Source organism: Olea europaea, chromosome 13 (genome assembly GCF_002742605.1).
Source record: "Olea europaea var. sylvestris chromosome 13, O_europaea_v1, whole genome shotgun sequence".
NCBI classification, from domain to species: Eukaryota; Viridiplantae; Streptophyta; class Magnoliopsida; order Lamiales; family Oleaceae; genus Olea; species Olea europaea.
The window spans coordinates 9,735,603-9,756,237 of NC_036249.1; the positions used below are offsets into that span (position 1 = coordinate 9,735,603).

General features: G+C 33.7%; 1 protein-coding gene across 2 annotated transcripts; it reads right to left on the reverse strand.

The window, feature by feature from the left end:
- Window positions 1-8,132: 8,132 nt before the first annotated feature.
- On the reverse strand, window positions 8,133-20,386 carry LOC111407543 (transcriptional corepressor LEUNIG). 2 transcript variants are annotated; one of them, XM_023037102.1, is made up of 18 exons: window positions 20,220-20,386; window positions 19,338-19,435; window positions 19,146-19,255; window positions 17,821-18,162; window positions 17,657-17,745; window positions 16,889-16,967; window positions 16,708-16,786; window positions 16,282-16,331; window positions 15,185-15,499; window positions 14,209-14,391; window positions 12,070-12,315; window positions 11,842-11,977; window positions 11,175-11,284; window positions 10,885-11,034; window positions 10,146-10,301; window positions 9,897-10,013; window positions 9,383-9,589; window positions 8,133-8,546 (listed from the first exon to the last, which is right to left on the reverse strand). In XM_023037102.1, exons 1-18 carry the CDS (start codon window positions 20,249-20,251, stop codon window positions 8,403-8,405), a joined length of 2,643 nt encoding a protein of 880 aa, XP_022892870.1. In that variant the 5' UTR covers window positions 20,252-20,386; the 3' UTR covers window positions 8,133-8,402. The 2 variants fall into 2 exon arrangements, with proteins under 2 accessions (XP_022892870.1, XP_022892871.1); XM_023037103.1 differs by having other exon boundaries at window positions 19,338-19,457; window positions 20,220-20,385.
- Window positions 20,387-20,635: the final 249 nt, after the last annotated feature.

Genomic DNA, 20,635 nt, shown 5'->3' on the forward strand with positions numbered 1-20,635 from the left:
TTGTTTTGTTTTCCGTGCCTACAATCCTTGGCATAGTGACCAAATTTTCCACACATAAAGCAACCTCCTTTTGTCGTCTTCTTGGACTTGTTAAAGTTCCTAGAAGGGTTCATTTTGTTGGATTTTGCTAATAGTTCTATTTGTTCCACAGCATTTGGTTTAGAAGAGCCCTCATGAGAATTTTCAGTTTTATCACGTATTCTCGACTCCTCTTCGATTCGAAGATGCTTTTGCAATTGTTCCAAAGAATAGTCTTCGCAACTATGCATGATCTTCTTCCGGTATCCTTTCCAAGTTCCGGAAAGTTTGGCAATTATAGTCTCCACTTGAAAGGTCTCCGGTATATCAATCTTTACCGCCTTTAATTTGTTGACAATCACTTGCAACTCATGCACTTGAGGAAGAAGAGGGATATTTTCTAAGAATTTAAAATCGAAATACTTAGAAATCAAAAATTTCTTTGTACCTTCTTCTTCCGCCTTGTACTTACTTTCCAATGCTTCCCAGATTTCTTTTGCCGAAATTGTATTGGTGTATAGATCATACAAACGATCTGACAATGCATTTAAGATGTGGCCACGGCAAATCAATTCATCTTCTTGGCATTTTTGTCTCTTGGCTTTGATTGCTTCGGATTCTCCATTTGTTGGTTCTGACAAAGGTGCCAAATTTGGATCAAGAATATAAAAAATCTTCAACGCCGTTGGAGGAATTTCAACTTGTCTTGCCACCACGTGAAGTTAGTCCCGTCGAAACGATCCAATCTAAGCAGATCTTGATTCATGAGTTTGATGGTTGCCATAGTTGTATCATTCTTCATCAAACAAAATGAATAGAAATCACGAAATACGTCAAGAATGAATTTGAGTCTTAAACACGGGATCGTTGTCCTCAAACTATATTTGCCCCATCTCCAGATGCTTAAGGGTGTTATGACAAATGGTTTGAAGGATTTAACAAGTCTTGATGCAGAAAATAACAAAGCACGAGAAATTTTCCGCCAAAACTTGATGATCACAATAAAAAAGCAATGAATATGAGTTAAAGCATGGATTTAATTAATTGTGGAACAATGTATGTATTTCTTGTTTGTAATATTGTTTGTATTGATCATTCATCACCTATTTATATGCATCAATCAATACATCACGAAATGGTGCCAAAACAAGATGAAAAGTGGCAACTTTTAATCCAAAACGGCTCCCAAATTTCAAATTGAAAAATCAGCCAACGGCTATTTTTTAACACTATGCATACGCATAGTAGAAGCAAAATCAATTCTGATTTAAAAAAAAAACACATCTCGCGTACGCACGAAAATAAGCCTGTGCGTACGCATAGGCAAAAATCAAATTTTTCATTTTTCAATTTCTTTTAATTCTACCAATTCCACAATTGAGTCTAACAATTAGTCCATTATCATTCCATTGATTTTGAACAAATATTCAACAATATGTGCATGTGCATTGAACTTGTGAAGTGGTTCTTAATTTCTTTTCACCCGTATGTATGGTTGAAATTTTTGGTTGGGAAAATTGAGATCTTAGTACGCATGCACCTTGAAAATATTTTTTTTATCATGCACACTTACACGCCACAATTTGATTTATCATGAGTAAAGAATGATGTTTATATCATCGTGCATAATGGCTATGTTGCCTTGATGAAATTACAGAAAATGTATATGAATCTTTTCAATCTTCCCCCTCACAACTCGATAGCCCTCCTATGTGAATATACGTTGAGCTTGCTAATTAAGTGGTATTTTATTTTATTTTTTTATTTCTTTTGACTTTGTGTATGCTTGAGAATTTTGATTGGGAAAAATAGTAGTCTTGGCTCAAAACAATCATAGAAAATTTTCTACTAATTGTTTTGAAATGTTTTTGTGAAGGCCAATAAGGTCTTGAAAAGTTTTTCTATAATGGTGATAGTTGAAATTATCCTTTATAAATTACTTTTAATTTTTAAGATCAAGTACTACTCAATTCGTTCCTGCTACCATACGACATCTATTATTTTTAAAAATGATTTCAATTAAAATTTTAGTGAGTTTTATATGAAATATATAGATTCGATCTCTTTTATTTGATATTTCAATTTATCTGAAATTTGCAAACCATTAATTTGTGTTAGGAAAATAAAGGTTGAATGAAGAAATCAACTATATTCAGTTGTAATTAGTTAGTTTGACTGGACTTAAGAATAAATATTTGTATTAATTATTATTTTTATTATTATATACAAAATACATCATATTTATACGTATTTTTATCTGCAAATGAGCCCACATGGGTTTGGTTTGTTTTTAATAGAATAATGTCCCTTAATCGAATTAAGACTAATGTGTCTTCTTTAGTTTGAATTTAAAAAAAATTCCATAATTAATGGTGCCCAAGCCAATACTTCTTGAGTTGGTGTACAAAATTAATATTTCACTTATTTTTATATGCAAATGAGCCCACATGGGTTTGGTTTGGTTTGGTTTTAATAGAATAATGTCCCTTAATCGAATTAAAGATTAATGTGTCTTCTTTAGTTTGACTTTGAAAAAATATTCCATACTTTGTGCCCAAGCCAATACTTTATGAGCTGGTGTACAAAATCAATATTTCATTTATTATGAGTTGAGGACGATCATGATAATTAATTGGTTCATTTGTCGTGCATAATCGTTAAATTATCTTGACAAAATTACTTTAAACGTATTTGAGTTCTCTTTATTTTTCCACTCACCACTCGATAGCCTTTTCTATCAGCACGTGCTTTGAGCTTGCTAAGCGGCGCTATTTTTCTCCTTAATATCACATTTGGTGCAGGCTCAAAAATGAGTATCTAAGCGCTCAAAACCGTCATAGAAAACTTTCTACAATCTTTATTGACTATTGTGAGAGGTTTTTATATAGGCTAACATTGCAGCATAAGTTCTATAACATATTGATGGCTTAAACTGCTTTGTAATTTTTCGGAATGTAGATGGGAACGTGATCTCTTCACTTTTATTTTTGTAATTTTAAATTTACATTGCATTTAAAAAACTTAACAAGTAAATGAGGATATTTTAATTTCGACCCTCGCCTCTCGTTTGAATAACTAACTTATTTGATTAAATTTTAACCAATCAAAATAGCTTTATATATTGAAGTTTACTTATAATTCATCCTTTAGGCTTAGCAAATCATGTTCTTTTGGACTTTTGCACTCCAAATAATTACTTCCTCATCGCACTACAAGAAAAAATGAATTATGTTCATCGATATCAACTTAATTGATCGATTAATTTTTGAATACTCAGAATATTTGCTAAAAATCACAAGGATTCTTGATCTTTGATAAGCATGCCATTAGCTTGTAGATTAAATTGTCAAAAATTTCTTATCAGCATATTCAATTCAAGAATATTTATATAAAGAAAGAAAATTAATAAATAAACTTTTAAAGAGTATTTGTTAATTGTTCCCATACTTGAACCAGCTGTCAATTGTGATTTTATCTTCAGAAATTTTCTATTGTTTTGCTGTTATTTATTGTCTGCTTATTTCAAATATTAAAATAAATTAAGATTATGAATGACTTTTACATTAGTAATATTAAAATGATGAATAGTTTAATAAATTTGAATTATCGATGAAAACTGCGACAATAAACAAAACTAATAAAGTTTTTTAGAAATAAATATAATGAATAAATAACTATTAAAAATAATAAAACTTATTTTGCTTTCAAAATGAAATTAAAATTAAAGGATATGATGACACGATGAGGAATTATTGAATCCCGATACAATCTTCCAAAGACCAACAGTCTACGTACTTCTGCATTTTGAGTAATATATTATCTTCTTACTCAAATATTTTCTTAAGTAATGACATGTTTAGTGAAATAAATTTAATAATATTTAAAATTAATAAAAAAATAAATTCTTATATCAATTATATAGTTCGAATATCATGTAGTAGATCCATTTACTTCTCCATATTTTTATGCCAATAAAACTTCACGATATTTTAAATTTTCCATTAACTTGTTTTAGTCTCATTTTCAAATATACACTTTTCAATGAAATAATTTTACATGTAAATAATTTATTTTTTTATTTTTTAACCACATATCTTTAAAAAAAAAAATAATACTATTTTAAAATACCCTTTTCTTCTTCAAAGTGGAGCTCAAGCAAGTGATAGTGAAATTAAAGCTGATGTCGTGTCAAACTTTTTACATTAAAATATCCCGTCGCAACCCAGCCCAACCCATGGCTTGGTGCCCAAGCCAGTATTGCCATTATAAATTTGCACCACTCACGCACAATATAGGCCATAAGATAATAAGAAAGTGATGAATTTCTTAATTTCTATTTTATGTTTTCTTTCCCATCTAATATTGTTTTTAGCATGCACACTCACATTTACACAAACAGTATCACAATTTTATTATTATGAGTCGAAGACGATGATGATAGTTATTTGGTTTGCTCGTCGTGCTTAATGGCTAAGTTGCCTTGACGAAATTGCTTCAAATGTATCTGAGTCTTCTCCATCTTCTCACTCACTGCTCGATAGCCCTCATATGTGCATGTGCGATAGTGCGATGAGCTTGTTGAGTGGCTTTTTAATTTGTTTATTTTTATTTCTTTTCACCTTTATGTATGCTTGAAAATTTTGAATGAAAAAATGAGTAATCTTAGCACGGACGTGATTATTTTTAACACGCATATTGAAAATACTATTTTTAGCACACATGCTCATATGCAATTAAGCAGTATCACAATTTTATTTATTATGAATTGAGGACGATGATGATAGTTATTTGGTTCGCTCGTCGTGCTTAATGACTAAATTATCCTGACGAAATTGCTTCAAATGTATCTGAGTCTTCTCCATCTTCTAATTCACTGCTCGATAGCCCTCATATATGCTTGTGAGTTGAACTTGCTGGGTGACTTTTTATTTTATTTTATTTATTTTCTTTTCACTTGTGTATGCTTGAAATTTTTTATGGAAAATACGTGCTTACTTTTAGCACACCTCTTGAAAATATTTTTTTTTGAAAGCAATATGACTACGTCATTGATCACAAGTTGAAGACGATGATGATAGTTATTCAGTTTGCCCGTCGTGCTGAACAGCTAAGTTGCCTTGACAAAATAGCTTTTAATGTATTTGATTCTTCTCCATCTCTCTCACAACTTGATATCCCTCCTATGAGAATTGAACTTGCCAAGTGGTTCTTAATTTCACCTTTGTGTATGGTTGAAATTTTTGATTGGGAAAATTGAGTAGTCTTAGCACGCGCGCATGCACATGGTCACTTTTAGCAAGCACCTTGAAATTTTTTTTTTTATCACGCAGACTCACACGTAGTACCACAATTTGATTTATCATGAGGTAAGAACGATGATTAATAGTTATTTGGTTCGCTCATCGTGTATAATGCCTACGTTGACTTGATGTAATTACTTCAAATGTATATGAATCTTTTCAATCTTCCCCCTCACAACTCGAGAGTCCTCCTATGTGCAAATGCGTTGAGCTTGCTAATTAAGTGGCATTTTATTTTATTTTATTTTATTTTTTTCTTTTGACTTTGTGTATGCTTGAAAATTTTGATTGGGAAAAATAGTAGTCTTAGCTCAAAACAATCATAGGAAATTTTCTACTAATTGTTCTGAAATGTTTTTGTAAGGGCCATTATGGTCTTGAAAAGTTCTACTATATAGTGATGGTTGAAATTATCCTTCATAAATTACTTTTAGTTATCTTTAAAAATGATTTCAATTCGAATTTCAGTGGGTATTATTTGAAATATATATTCGAACTCTTTTATTTGATATTTCAATTTATCTGAAATTTGCAAACCATTAATTTGTGTTTCGAAAATGAAGGTTGAATGAAGAAATCATCCATATTCAGTTGTCGCCATCTTACAAAGGAAAAGAGGAAGGAAAACGTTAACTTACTAGCTTATTATAATTAGTTAGTTCGACTGGACTTAAGAATAAAATATTTGTATTAATTAATTATTATTATTATTATTATTATTATATACCAAATACATCATATTTATACGTATTTTTTATATGCAAATGAGTCCACATGGGTTTGGTTTGGTTTGTTTTGACTTTGAAAAAATATTCCATACTTGGTGCCCAAGCCAATACTTCATGAGTTGGTGTACAAAATCAATATTTTATTTATTATGAGTTGAGGATGATGATGATAATTAATTGATTCGTTTGTTGTGCATAATCGTTAAATTGTCTTGACCAAATTACTTTAAATATATTTGAGTCCTCTTTATTTTCCACTCACCACTCGATAGCCTTTTCTATCGCATGTGCTTTGAGCTTGCTAAGTGGCACTATTTTCCCCCTTAATATCTCATTTGGTGCAGGCTCAAAAATGAGTATTTGAGCGCTCAAAACCATTATAGAAAACCTTCTACAATCTTTATCGACGAGTGAATTCCCAAAATAGTTACTGAACATTGCAAAAGACTTTCAAGGGATCACTAAACATTAAAAATCACCTAAATGGTCACTGAACTTTGCAAAAGGTTTTACAGAAGTCACTGAATTTTAAAAATCACCTAAATGGTCACTGAACTTTGCAAAAAATTTCCCAGAAGTCACTGAACTTTCCAACCCCTAAACCACCTTAGAACCACCACTTATGGACCACCAAAATCCACTCTCCTGCCACCTTGGTCCCCGGACCAACATACCACCGTGGCCTCTTTGCAACCCCCAAGTTCCGACCATAACGCCAACCGATTTGGCCAGAAATTCAAGCCAAAATGGACTAACCAAACACAAAAAAATGGCCGGAAGTGAACAAGTCATCAATTTTGGACCACCAAAACTCCACTCTCCGGCCATTTTGGCCGCCGGACCGACATTCCACCTTAAAGCCCTCGTTTCCCTCTTCACAACACACCCAAGTTCTGGTCATAATACCAACTGATTTGGTCGAAAATTCAAGCCAAAATGGGTTGACCAAGCATGAAAAATGGCCTGAATCTTCATTTTTTGTTGTTCCAAACTACCCATTTTGGCTTGGATTTCTGGCCACATCGGTTAGTGTTATGACTAGAACTTGTATGGGTTGCGAAGAGGGAAACGAGGGCTTCAAGATGGTATGTCGGTCCGGCGGCCAAGGTGGCCAGAGGGTGGATTTTGATGGTCTATAAATGGTGGCTCTAAGGTGGTTAAGGGGTTGGAAAGTTCAGTGACTTATGGGAAATATTTTGCAAAGTGCAGTGATCATTTAGGTAATTTTTAAAGTTCAGTGACTTTTGAAAAACTTTTGCAAAGTTTAGTGACCATTGGGCAATTCACTCTGAGAAGTTTTTATATAGGCTAACATTGTGGCACAAGTTTTATTACATATTGATGGTTTAAATTACTTTGGAATTTTTCGGAATGTAGATGGGAGCGTTATCTCTTCACTTTTATTTTTATATTTATAAATTTACATTTCATTTAAAAATTTAACAAGTAAATGGAAAAATATCAAGTAAATGAGGATACTTTAATTTCGACCCTCGCCTCTCATTTGAATAACTAACTTATTTTATTAATTTTAACCAATCAAAATAGCTTTATATATTGAACGAACTTCGAATTTTACTTATAATTCATCCTTTAGGCTTAGCAAATAATCTTCTTTTGGACTTTTGCACTCCAGATAATTATTTCATCATCACACTACAAGAAAAAAAAGAATTATATTCATCGATATCAACTTAATTGATCAATTAATTTTTGAATACTTAGAATATTTGCTTAAAATCACAAGGATTCTTGATCTTTGGTAAGCATGCCATTAGCTTGTAGATTTAGTTGTCAAAAATTTCTTATCAGTATAATCAATTCAAGTATATTTATATAAAGAAAGAAACTTAATAAATAAACTTTTAGAGAGTATTTGTTAATTGTTACCATACTTAAACCAGCTATTAGAAGCAAAAGTTCCTTCTAATTTCCTTGGCAAAAGTTAGAAAATTTTTTAAATAAGTTAAAATATGTTGATAAGTAGTGAACTAGCAACCATTCTCAGTTATCACCTGGAATCTGAGCGTTATCAAGCACGAACCATGAAAGAAAAAAAATTAGAAGTTACAACAAAGCAAAACAATGTACAAAATACTGCCAAATAAGCTACTTAAAAGTGTTTTGAAAGGTTAATCAAAATGATAAGAGCTTCAGCTGTTTCTGGGTAGAATTTCATAGGAAGCACGAATTCAGCTGATAAACAGTAGCAGCTGAGGCCATGGTCAGAGTTACAAGAAAATTCGTACCATGAAAATCAAAACATAGCTACGAAACAAACACACACACAGTGCATTCTTTGAGACCCCACAAAAGACTGCGATTTTCATACAAGGGAGAGAAGCCAAGATTATCGTCACTTCCAGAGCTTAACAACTTTGTCGTGACTAGCTGAAGCAACCAAACCCGCCAATGGTGCTGCAGCCAAAGAAGCAATCAATCCATCATGTGCTGGAAGGGTCATAGTCTTGTTCTCATTCATGTTCCAAAGCTCCAGCGACTGTAGAATATGCACTTGTAAGGAAGGAATCTCATGGAACTGCTAAGTATTGATAAGCTCAAAAGTTAATTATAAGTAACTTTTTTGCCAAACATGTTTCGAGTTTTTTTACAAGCTACAATTTTTCTCCTGAGATTTCCAAAATAATGCTTCTACTTCGCAAGTAATATGCACTCATAAGAAAGGAATATCAGGAATTGAAATTTATTATTAAGCTCTAAAGTTAAATATAACTAAATTTTTGTGCCAAACATGTTTGAGCTTTTTTACAAGCTACTATTTTTCTCCTGAAATTTTAAGTTCAAAATAATACTTCCTACTTGTTTTTATGCGTAGCCAAATATAAGCATAATGGAAATGGAACGTGGGGCGATTAAATTAGATGTCACAATAGATCATGACTGTGCAACATTCGTTGGGAAATTCTATGCTAGACGGTGGTCAACATGAACCTTACACACTCACATTCAGATCGATTTCTAGCTTCTTGAGGCAAGTGACCGTTTATTCAACATCTGATTAGTTAGGTTCATGACCCAAACTACGGTAGGATTTTCCATTTAAAGTTCCGTCAACCACACTATTTGAGAGTTTCATGGTTTGTGAATATATATAATCGTATCCCACCTTTTAACAAGAAAATAATAAACTAAAAATAAATAAAACGGATAAAAATAAAACCAAAAAAATATCATAAGTGAACTCAACAGGCTGCTCTCAGAACAGCTTGTTCGAATTTTCTACTATCTTTTTCATTTTTCTATTTTTATATAATTGCAAAAATGGGGAAAAATAATTCGTAAACTGCATCAAATGTAATAGTAGAGATGACTTGCCTGGTAACAGCCAATAACTAGCAATGTAGAATACGTCGGATGGAAAACACAGGAGTGGAACTTATTGCCACTACAACTCAGCTCGTGCAAACATTCCCCTTCACTGCCAGACCTCAGTGTCCAGACTCTCGCTGAATCTTCACTAACAGATGCCAGCAGCTCACCAGAAGGATCCCAGCAAATAGATTGAATTGTCTTCATGTGACCCTGAAATGATAATATCGTTATTTATAATGCACACATTGGAAGAGCAAACGAGTCATGTCTCAATTAATAATGGGAAGAATATTGAATAGGTACAATATATACCTCCCTCGCAAATACCATTATATGTGCTATGAAAATATTATCCATTTGGTGTTTTTTTTTCCCATTACGCTTGCGTTTTAGTTTTTAACTGTTAAGGTGCAAGTCTAGTATTTTATTAACTGCTAACACAACTCAAATAAATCACCAACGTTTTGAAATCATTTAATGCCCATTTTTCTAATATTCACAATAAGATTAAATTAACCTTTAGTGAATGCCGGCAAATCTGCGTCTCTGCATCCAATATTGATACAACATTCTCAGCGGCAGCAGCAAGATATCTCCCTAGACGGGGCTGGAATCTAACCTTAGCCATACCACCCTAATCCAACCAGATAACAAAATTTAGACAACTGATTCACATAAAGTGACAGTCTCTAATATATATGTATGTGTTTACACACACACACACACACACACACACACACATATATATATATATATATATTTGTACCTTGAAAACTTTTGCGCAGTTACCATTAATAATGCTCCAGTATCTTATCTCACCATCACCGTCACATGAGCAGATCAGATCTTCTTTGTTTGGGTGGAAATCTAATGACGTTACACCAGCTGAATGTCCAGTGAAGGTACGAAGTGAATAGTCAGGCTGCAATACAAGTCAAACAGCAGGAATACATGGACGTCATTAATTAAAATCAATTAAAATCTCTCATAAAATTTATTCAAAAACCACAAGGAAAACAAGGAAAATTGCATGAAATTTTAGAAACACGAAAATTTAGTTCAATGCTTAGCTCAACATACCATCCAGTTATGCCTAATGTCAATATATTGTTCTAAGAATGAAGAGTTTGGTGCATCATAGAGACATTTAATACCCACGTGTAAAAGGATGATCACTTAAAACACCTCAGGTGCAGAGTGAGACACTGTAACTACTCTTGCAACCAATACTATGACATCCTTTACATAACATCATATATCATTCGGAAATCACCTATAATGTGCACTGTCATACATAATAATGGTGATGGGAATTGCACCCTCCGCATATCAAGCAATGGTTGAGATTCAAATTAATGCTTTTATCATATTGAAGAAAAATCTTCCAGATAGAAAATAGAAAACGGTACTAAATGTTTCAAGCAATAAAATATAACAGCCTACAAGGAAATGAAAGTTCTGGAGAGAATAAAACTGATCAATATATAAAAATATATACGACTAACATTGTCTGCATCCCAAACTCTGACAGTTTTGTCAAAAGATGATGTTGCAAGGCGAGCCATGCTAGGACTGAAGCGAACGTCTGTAATAAAATTCGAGTGTTCTTCAAGTGTAGTTTTTGGCTTCAAAGTATCCGCAAACCACAAAGTAGCCTACATGATCACGAAAAGTTCTATATTATTTCCAAAAGCTAAGTAACTCAACACTGACGAACATCAAGTCATAAGTTGCATAATTAGTGGATACAAAATACATGCTCTTTTATTGAAAATATCTACTTTTTCAACCCCACCTTTTTATCATGACCGCCACTAGCCAGCAACTTTCCATCTGATGAGAAGTGGCAACACATGACTTTGCTAGGACTAGCACGCAAGGAACTCACTTCTGTAAATGTGAAACCTGAATAGCATGTAATTTTGATTAGAAAACACTAAATAGATATCTTGGATAAAAAATTATAATTCAATTTCTTCCCCAAGTCTCACTCATAAGAAAGCTCTCCAAGAGCTTATATTCTTCTAAGGTTTTATGAAAGAAAATAATCACATGATGACTCGGGAACAAATTGAAAAAAATAAATAAAAATAATAATAAAAAATTGTTGCAGTGTTAGCATAAAAGAATTGTATGCTCCTTTTCCATACATCTACATCATTGTTTATAGACAAGTATACAATCATTAGTAAATGATACAGGTGTAATGCTCCTATAGTTCGAGTGTTGGATATTAAGGTTGAAAGGGAAGTGCCAAATACATCGAATAATCCACATGCTGTGACAAACAAAAAGCTGAACGCTGAAAATAATTCAAATAACTTGAATAGAATTAGAAACCGAAGTGTGTGCAATACCAGCTCAAACACAGTTGACAAGAAATAACTTAGAAATCTAGGACTCTATAAGCTCAAATATATAGAATAGGCTTAAGCCAGTTAATCAGGTAGCATCTAAGTTACCTTTGCTAACATCCATACAAGGGCCAGCCGTATCTCGAGGATCTGCATCATCTTGAGACAAAAAAGACTCAACATTCTCTTCGACATCATCCACGAAACTGTCCATATCAGCTTGCACCAGATCTTTATCGTCCCACTGCCAAAATTAAATGACAGTGCCTCGGTGAGAACATATAGCTAAATAAAATTTTAATTCACTGTAAGCAGAAGACGAAAGACTATTCTCACCAATTGATTTGATGGGGATGTAAGTGTACCATTATTGTCAGCACCAAACATCATTAGAGGCTTTGAAGAACTGCCACTGTGCGGCAAAGCAGGCATTGACATCACATCTCCAGGAGTATGTATTGATGGTGTCGAGGGTGCTGAACTTGGAGATGGTCCAGTCGTGTTTGCAGTTCCTGAGCTATTGGCAGGCCCTGAAGATGAGACGGGCTGTTTTCTCTTTCTTCCTGTCTGGTTTTTTGAAGCCTTGAAAAGCATGAAAGATCTTGTTAGGACTTGGGAATTACTACCATCTCAATACATAGTATAAATGAACTAACCAATGGTTGTTAAACCGTGTAGAATCTAGTGGCTTAACAGTATCTTGCTTGTAATAAGTATTGTGAAGACACTTAACCATGTATTGGTTAAGTATTATTTTCAGGATAATGCAAACTTGATACAGGTACGGCTTTGTTGGAGGTTGGTAAATATAATCCACAATTCTAGATAATCATACTTGGAGAATTATGACTTAGAAAGGTAGTTCTTTAACGTGAGAAATTCCATCCGTCCAATTGAACTAGAAAAACAGGCTCACCAGAATAGTGCAGAGTTAGCTTTCCCAAGCACATAACTTGTATATTATTATGATAATCTATTGGCTATATCCATCTATTTCTTTCTTTTTTTTCCTTCGTCTTCCTTAACAGAAAGATACGGGCAACCATTAGGATCAGAATATTCAACTATAATAATCTGCACCACACACTCTCGGAAGCTAATTATAGATGTTGCGCCTTGAAGAAAGAGAATCCTTCAATCCATTATCATATGACCAAACCAACCTAAAATTTGAATTTATAAATAATAATTTTTTTTTACACACTTTAATGAAATTCAAACCGTAATCTCTGATCAGCTGAAGGAATCATGGCATGCTAGTGATGTAGAACTCAATTCCAGCAAGCTAAGCTACACATCATGAATAAACTTGGAGCGAGAGATACTGTGAACGGATGTTTTTGTGCCAACAGAAATACTGAAACTCGTAGCTTTCAACAAGGGTTTAGTAGGAGGAACAACTATATTATGATATCAATTGATGTAGAACCAAAGAGAGTGACGAGAAAAATTGGAGAATAGGGAGCAAACTTTCAATAGGAACTTTAATATCACTGTCCATATCAAATAAATGGTATACATTACTTAGAAATGCCAATTATCTTTGTCCTTAAAATTGCTTTAAAGAAATAGAAAGTTGAAAAAATAAAAACATGACTTCCTTACAAGTAATAGTTAAGGTAAGAATATAAATCAAACAACAAAAATAAAAAAATTCACTCCTTTTCATGCATAAAATAAACATTTACTTTGGCATGTCTCTAAACTAGCACCTAAGCAATGTTAATTATTGCGGATCAAAAATTCCCGAACATTAAATGTAGGAACATTTCTTGCCACAGATGAATTGTGTTAGTAAGTTCATACATTCAACCAAAGAGAACTAAATTTTGTAATTTTTATTTTGAAGAAAAAGAGGGACTATGTTGAATCTTCAACCTGACAAGGCTCGACTAATAAACTAACAGTAAATGAATGTCTAAGGTATTTTAAAATTTCTATCTATAAGTATAGGTATGTAAAAAGTAAAAACTGTTAAGCTAATAATAAACTAATGAGAAATCTGTCATTCTATGGATAATTGTCAAATGACTTATCGACAATGAAGAGTAGTTACAACAAGTAAAAAAATTGAGGCATGAGGACATTTCTGTATGATAAGCATATGGAGGGGATACATATAGCCCTCGTTTGAACCCCATTTTTTCATCAAAATACTTCGACAGTGATTTGAAACCATTTCAACCATACACGTAAACCAAAAACTTTTCCTTATTTTTTAACCACACATTCTCCATCATAACACTATTTGAAAATGCATTTTTTGAGAAAAATGAGGCTCAAACAACCCCATGATGTCAGCAATACTTGAAAATTCAATGCTAAAAGATTCAAGAAAAGCAGCCTCATTAAAGTTAAACACCAACTCCTGATCGTTACACATTTATCGATTCAGATATACAGAAAACAATAAACACACATATCGGGATACAATGCTGCAGCTTATTTTTAATGGTAAGAAGGAAAAGGAAAGACCTGATCACCTCCCCGGAAGGAATTTGACATGCTACCATCACCAGTCACACTGCTGGTACCCATAATTTTTTCTTGCTGAAGATTGGGGTTTGAACCTAGGGGTTGCTGACCAGAAAGTGCAAGCTGCTGAAGTTGCTGATGCATTTGACTGCCGTTTTGCTGTTGCAGTTGGGCCATTTTCAACTACACAATAAATGGATGGTCTCAGTTACTTAAATCAACCTAGAATCCTTCAACACTTTCAAAGACATATTTCTTGTGAGAAAATTTGTGACAATATATTGTCAAGCCACAAACAAGTCTGCAGATTTAAACACTAAAGGCAAGTTTGGAACACAATGCTGGATCAGACAGGAGTTGAGAATATAGCCCTTGTTTGAGCTCCATTCTTGTCAAAAAATGCATTTTTGAATAGTGTAAAAATGTGGTTAAAAAATAAAATAAAAAGTCATGAATTTGCGTGTAATATTATTTTATTGAAGAACGTTTGACTGAAGTGGGGTCGAATCACTGTTGAAGAATGCATTTTCATGGAAAAATGGGGCTCAAACAAGGGCATAGTAAGATTTTAACTTTTTAATACTGTTCAATACCATCCAATGCACCATACCAAAAGTCTGCAGATTTAAACACTAAAGGCAAGTTTGGAACACAATGCTGGATCAGACAGGAGTTGAGAATATAGCCCTTGTTTGAGCCCCATTCTTGTCAAAAAATGCATTTTTGAATAGTGTAAAAATGTGGTTAAAAAATAAAATAAAAAGTCATGAATTTGCGTGTAATATTATTTTATTGAAGAACGTTTGACTGAAGTGGGGTCGAATCCTGTTGAAGAATGCATTTTCATGGAAAAATGGGGCTCAAACAAGGGCATAGTAAGATTTTAACTTTTTAATACTGTTCAATACCATCCAATGCACCATACCAAGCATGACCCGTTAACACATACAGATGCCAACTCAGAAGAAAAGGGCACCTTTAGTAACATGTCTGGATCAGCACGAGTCAAAGAGGGGCAACCAGACTGCAAGGGTGATCCAATATTAGGAACTACATCACCAACTGAATTAGAAAGGCCATCCTTCCCCATAGACATACTTCTATTATTCATAAGCATTCTCAGCCTTCTGCTGTCCACGTCACTGGCAGATGGAGAGGTCATATTCTGCTGTGCAAGCATAAGCTGCTGTTGGTGCTGGGGTGCTAGCATCTGTAGTTGATGAAAGGGCTGAGAACCCGGCATGAATGACTTTGGTTGTTGAAGAAGTCCAGGGCGAAGCTGATCAAGACCCTGGCAAATAAGTCAAAAAACACTGAGACTGACAAAGAGAGATGAAAAGAAAGTTAGCATCAAACGCATTGCAAATAATAACATTCCCTGCCTTACAAAGAAACAGAGGAAACCATTTTCAGTTAAAAGTATATGTAAAATTTCGACAAACCAATTCATAGAGAATTCTAAAGACGTGGCCTTGCAGGAAGATACGAGTATTTGTCGAATCCCACTCCTAGGAGACACATTAGTATTAGACCATTAAAATATGTTAATATTAACAGTATAAACCCCCATGAAGGCGGTTGTTAAATGCTAACATTTCCATAGGAAAAGCTTTCAGCTCAGTATCTTGTTTAACAGTTTACAGAGCAACATCCTACACAAAGCCTCCAGCACTAATTAAATTTCTGATGTCCAAACAACAAAGATTAATTAAAAATAAATAAAGGAAAAACTTCAATAAAGCCCTTTCTGGACAACACTCCCACTATAGTGCCATCTAAGTGAATTTTACCTAATGAAGAAATATTTCCGAAGTTTATGCCAAATCTCTCTAATCTTAATATATCAGGAGTGGGGGAGGGGTAAAATCCATCGATCCCTTTGAAAAAAGAAAAAGAAAGAAAGACCAGGAGAAAATATCCATGTTTAGTTGGGGGAATGGTAGAACAGCTCGTAGAAGTCTACATAACCAAATATTGGATCATAAAACAAGTATTTGAGAAGGTACTTCACAGGAACCAATTTATAATTACACTAAATTGAGGAGAGGAGCATCTGAACCATAATATACTTACAGTTAGTGGCCATCCTTTCAATGTTAAATTGTTGCCACCTTGATTTGAACCTAGAACAAAGAGTTATATTTGTTACAGCATCACCTTGCACATCCATAAATATTATGACAGAAATCTAGCTATCGTTTCAAAATTATATTCATCTAGCTTCGTCTAACCAACATATCTAGAATGAGATCTTACTTAAAATGGATATACAAATATTTCTTTAATTAAGTGCAATGAGCGACAATACAAATACACAATCAAGTTTCTGTCATCGAATCAATCCATCATTACAGAAATTACGTTCATTCCAAAATGATAATACAACTATTTCTTAAGTGTGAGTGAAAATACAAATACGTATTCAACTATTTTTGCCATTGAACGAATGAAGCAATAGAAATAATGGTCATTTCAAACTAACAGATAGACAGAGAGTACCGGGAATTCCAGTATGGGAACCATCAGGACCCCCAGCTCTGGGATTCAGTACTGACGCATTCATTTCAGTTTTTATGTCCTGTTCACTCAAAAATGTGAAAAGAGATTACAGGCATGTTCAGTTACAATTAGTGTAACACTTCTCTCAAAAGAAATAAACATTGGAAAGTAAAATACTGACTGGTGTAGACCCTGGAAGCTGCTGGCTACGAGCTTGAACTTGAGGAGACATGCCGCCAGCTGTACCGTGCAGCACTTGCCTGAAATTAGGAATTCGTGGATGCCAATAAGAAGCTATGGATAGTACAATGATACCATTGATCAAATCTAGGATCGATGTAATATCAACAAAGATAAATGATTATATCATGCTTCACTGCATCCCTCTTCCTTAACATGAAATAAAATTTTTTATAGTAGTCTCAAGTAATACCACAAAACCAAGCAATAACATCACAATGATAGGAATTCGTGGATGCCAATAAGAAGCTATGGATAGTACAATGATACCATCGATCAAATCTAGGATCGATGTAATATCAAATAAAGATAAAAGATTATATCATGCTTCACTGCATCCCTCCTCCTTAACATGAAATAATTTTTTTTATAGTAGTCTCAAGTAATACCACAAAGCCAAGCAATAACCTCACAAAGTCACATCAGTTTCACTCTATTAAGTAAAGACTAAGAATACTTACCAAAACATAAACAGTGCATTTGCATAGATACACACCCACAAAGAGGGAGAAATGGGAAATTTGCAGAGATTTATAACTCATAACATTTAATCAGGAAACTTTCTACTATGTGATACATATGAATCAATAATATTCATTTCATGGAGTTTCCACAATGATTCCTGGTGCAAAAATCACTAGAGAATACGTTTCAGTTTCACTATATGAACAGATGCCCATAAATAAATGAATATCGTGCAGTACAGTACCCAGACGGCTGGCCAGCTGCCGCAGCTGATTTTAAAATTGAAGCATGATTTGGATCCAAAAGCTGACCGACATTATCACCAAATCTTTGCTGAAAGAAACAATATTACTATAAGCAACTGAAACAAAAGATCATATTTCTCGAACAATAAGATCTGACATGTACTTTCAAAGCTGCATCATCCAAAGAATCTCTCTGAACAGGCATCTTTAAACTCTCCTCGTACATCTTAGTCGCCAACGCGCTAGCAGTCCCAGAATTCTGTCTCATGAGAGAATCATTTCCAACAATTCCATTAGCCATACCATTCGGGTGGGGTCCATCTCGCCTCTGCTGTGCTTGTTGCTGTTGTGCCTGTTGCTGCTGCTGCTGCTGCTGAGCTTGCCTCTGCAATAAAAGCTGCTGCATCTGCATGTGCTGCTGTGGAGTTTGTGGCTGTTGAGATTGCTGTTGATGATGCTGCTGTTGTTGATGTTGCTGTTGCTCCCTCGACTTCGCTAGCTGAGTCTGCACTTTAAAACTTTGTGGAAAATTAAGGAAATGAACTTAAATCACATGGAGAAGTAATTGCATTAAATTTCAACCTCAGAATGCTTGCTCCTCTTAGCACCCCACCCCCACCCAAAAAACAAGGTTTTTCTGAACCATATGCAATCTACTTTTGCTTTTCCAAATCATGGAAGAGTATGCCATCCATATTATATACACGCACTTGATAATTTCTTGTTGACTACAAGAAAATATGGTCCTAAGGAGATGGCAAGTAACAAATATAGCCAGTTACACGCAAAGTTACATGGAGTCCATAGGTGATGTCATGGGCAATTTCTATTAATTTTCTGGGAGATGACATATTTCTTAACAGTTAACACTGTGAAATACAATGTTTTTTAAAAATAAAAAATAAAAATTCTGCATTATGCTCGTGTTAATAAAAAAGCTTCACATCGCAGGTGACAAGTTCCTTTCAGGCTACGTATAGAGATTCCATATTGAGTTATGGCACAAAGATATGACAAAAAAATACAAGGCCTGACGGATATTTTCGATGGCAATAATGTAAAAGCATCATATGAACTTCAACCTTCTAACACTTTCCACAAGATGGGCACACAAATATTAAAAATTCAAATGTAAGGAGTTAGACTTGGGCATTTTATGGTATTGGCAGTAGCAATATACACATACGAACTTAGACAAAACCGATTAGATAAGAAGAAGAAAAAATTCGACATAACATGAAGGGATAAATATACTCATCAGCTAAAATTTTACTTGGTAAGTTTGTCATTCATCTCAGCAGCAATACTTTATGCAATTCATGAAAATTAAAGCTTATCAACAAAATGAGATATGCGCAGTTACCTTCAATTGCAATTTTTTATTTTTTATTTTTTTTTTTACATCAGAAATTACACATTATATTATCAAATCAACTAGAACAAGGATGAAGATCGACCGAGTTTCTAAACTTTCAGGTTTTAACTGACCTCGATGTAAGATGCAGCAACATCCGAGTGCTTCTCATTTGTCCTGGCAATAAATATATCCCAAAAAACTGACCACCATTCAAAGAGAAAGCCACCAGGAGCATCAATGGCTGAAATACATAAGATTAAAAAAAAAAAAAAATGAATCAGGAAATGGAACTCCTGACAACAAAAAACTTTCAGAAGTCTTACCAACGGGGTCGGATGATACTTTTCCTTCAGCTTGGAAAGCCTGAGCCGAGGCCTTTAAATCTCTCTTAACTAAATAATCATGGATATAGACATCCAACCTAGTATCAAAATGGCCAAAATCTTCGTATCAATAGTGACATTTGTCATAAGACATGTTGAAAAAAGCCCTTGTTTGAGCTCCATTTTAATCAAAATACATTTTTCTCTTTCTTCCTTTCAACCACGAATTCCTCAATAAAATAATATTGCATGCAAATCGAAATTTTTTTCTTATTTCTCAACCACACATTCTTAAAAAAAAATCACTATTCCAAAATAATTTTTAACAAAAATGGAGCTCAAACAATTTACAAGCATAAAAACTAAAAAATTTGGAAAACAACTATCAATCCAATCAGAGATACTACAGCAATAAAGGAGAAATATAAAAGCCTAAAGGTAAAATTAACGTTACCATCACGAGATAACTCTAAACACTGATATACAAACAACAGAAAATTTAAATACCATTAAACCAGATGAAAGGCAAAATGAATATAACTGAGAGTTTGACAAAATAAACCAACTAATACTTTCTTAATAAAAATAAATCAGCAATGAATAATAAAAGAATACCATTGTTTTAAACTAAAACCTGAAAGGCCATAAACACAAAAAATAATGAACCCTAAAATACACAAGATGAAAATGGGTAAAAATCAAGATACCCATGTAATAAAGAGAGGAACTTTACCCAGAGGTTGACCAAAATTTTCATAACCAAAAACACCCAGAATACAAATCTAAGATAAAACAGTTAAATAGAGCCATAAAAAGGAAAGTCTAAAAAATCCCACATAAAATTAGGGGAAAAAATTTCAATGGTATTAGAAGAAAGCTTACATTTTATCAGCTTCCCAGTTGGTTTGAGACATCTTATGCAGCCTAGTACCACTTAATACAAATTGTTCCGGATGATGACAACTTTTCCTTTTCCTTTTCCTTTTCCTTCTCCTTCTACGGGATTGGCTTCAGAAATATATATGCTAACTATCATATAAAACCGCATATAAAAGAAAAAATAAATACTTTTCGTTGTAAACAATCTAAGGCAGAGAGTTTTAAAAAAAAAAAAAAAAAAAAAATTAATATTTGACATTGTCAAAGTCAAATTTAGAGTATCACGTACAACAAAAAACACAAATAAGTGCACAATGTAACACAAACTTGTCTTATCGTGACTCACTCGATAATGACCTACATAGAGGCTTGTGTACTACTCTTCGCTTCAATGACTCAATGAAAAAGGGGATGGGGGT

Excerpts from the sequence above, each read along its gene's own strand:
- LOC111407543 (XM_023037102.1), bottom strand. The coding sequence starts at position 20,251 with ATGTCTCAAACCAACTGGGAAGCTGATAAAAT. Across the intron at positions 16,787-16,888 it reads AGCTTCCAGGGTCTACACCA|GACATAAAAACTGAAATGAA; the intron begins GTCAGTATTTTA and ends TTGAGTGAACAG. Across the intron at positions 10,302-10,884 it reads GAGTTTGGGATGCAGACAAT|CCTGACTATTCACTTCGTAC; the intron begins GTTAGTCGTATA and ends CTTGTATTGCAG.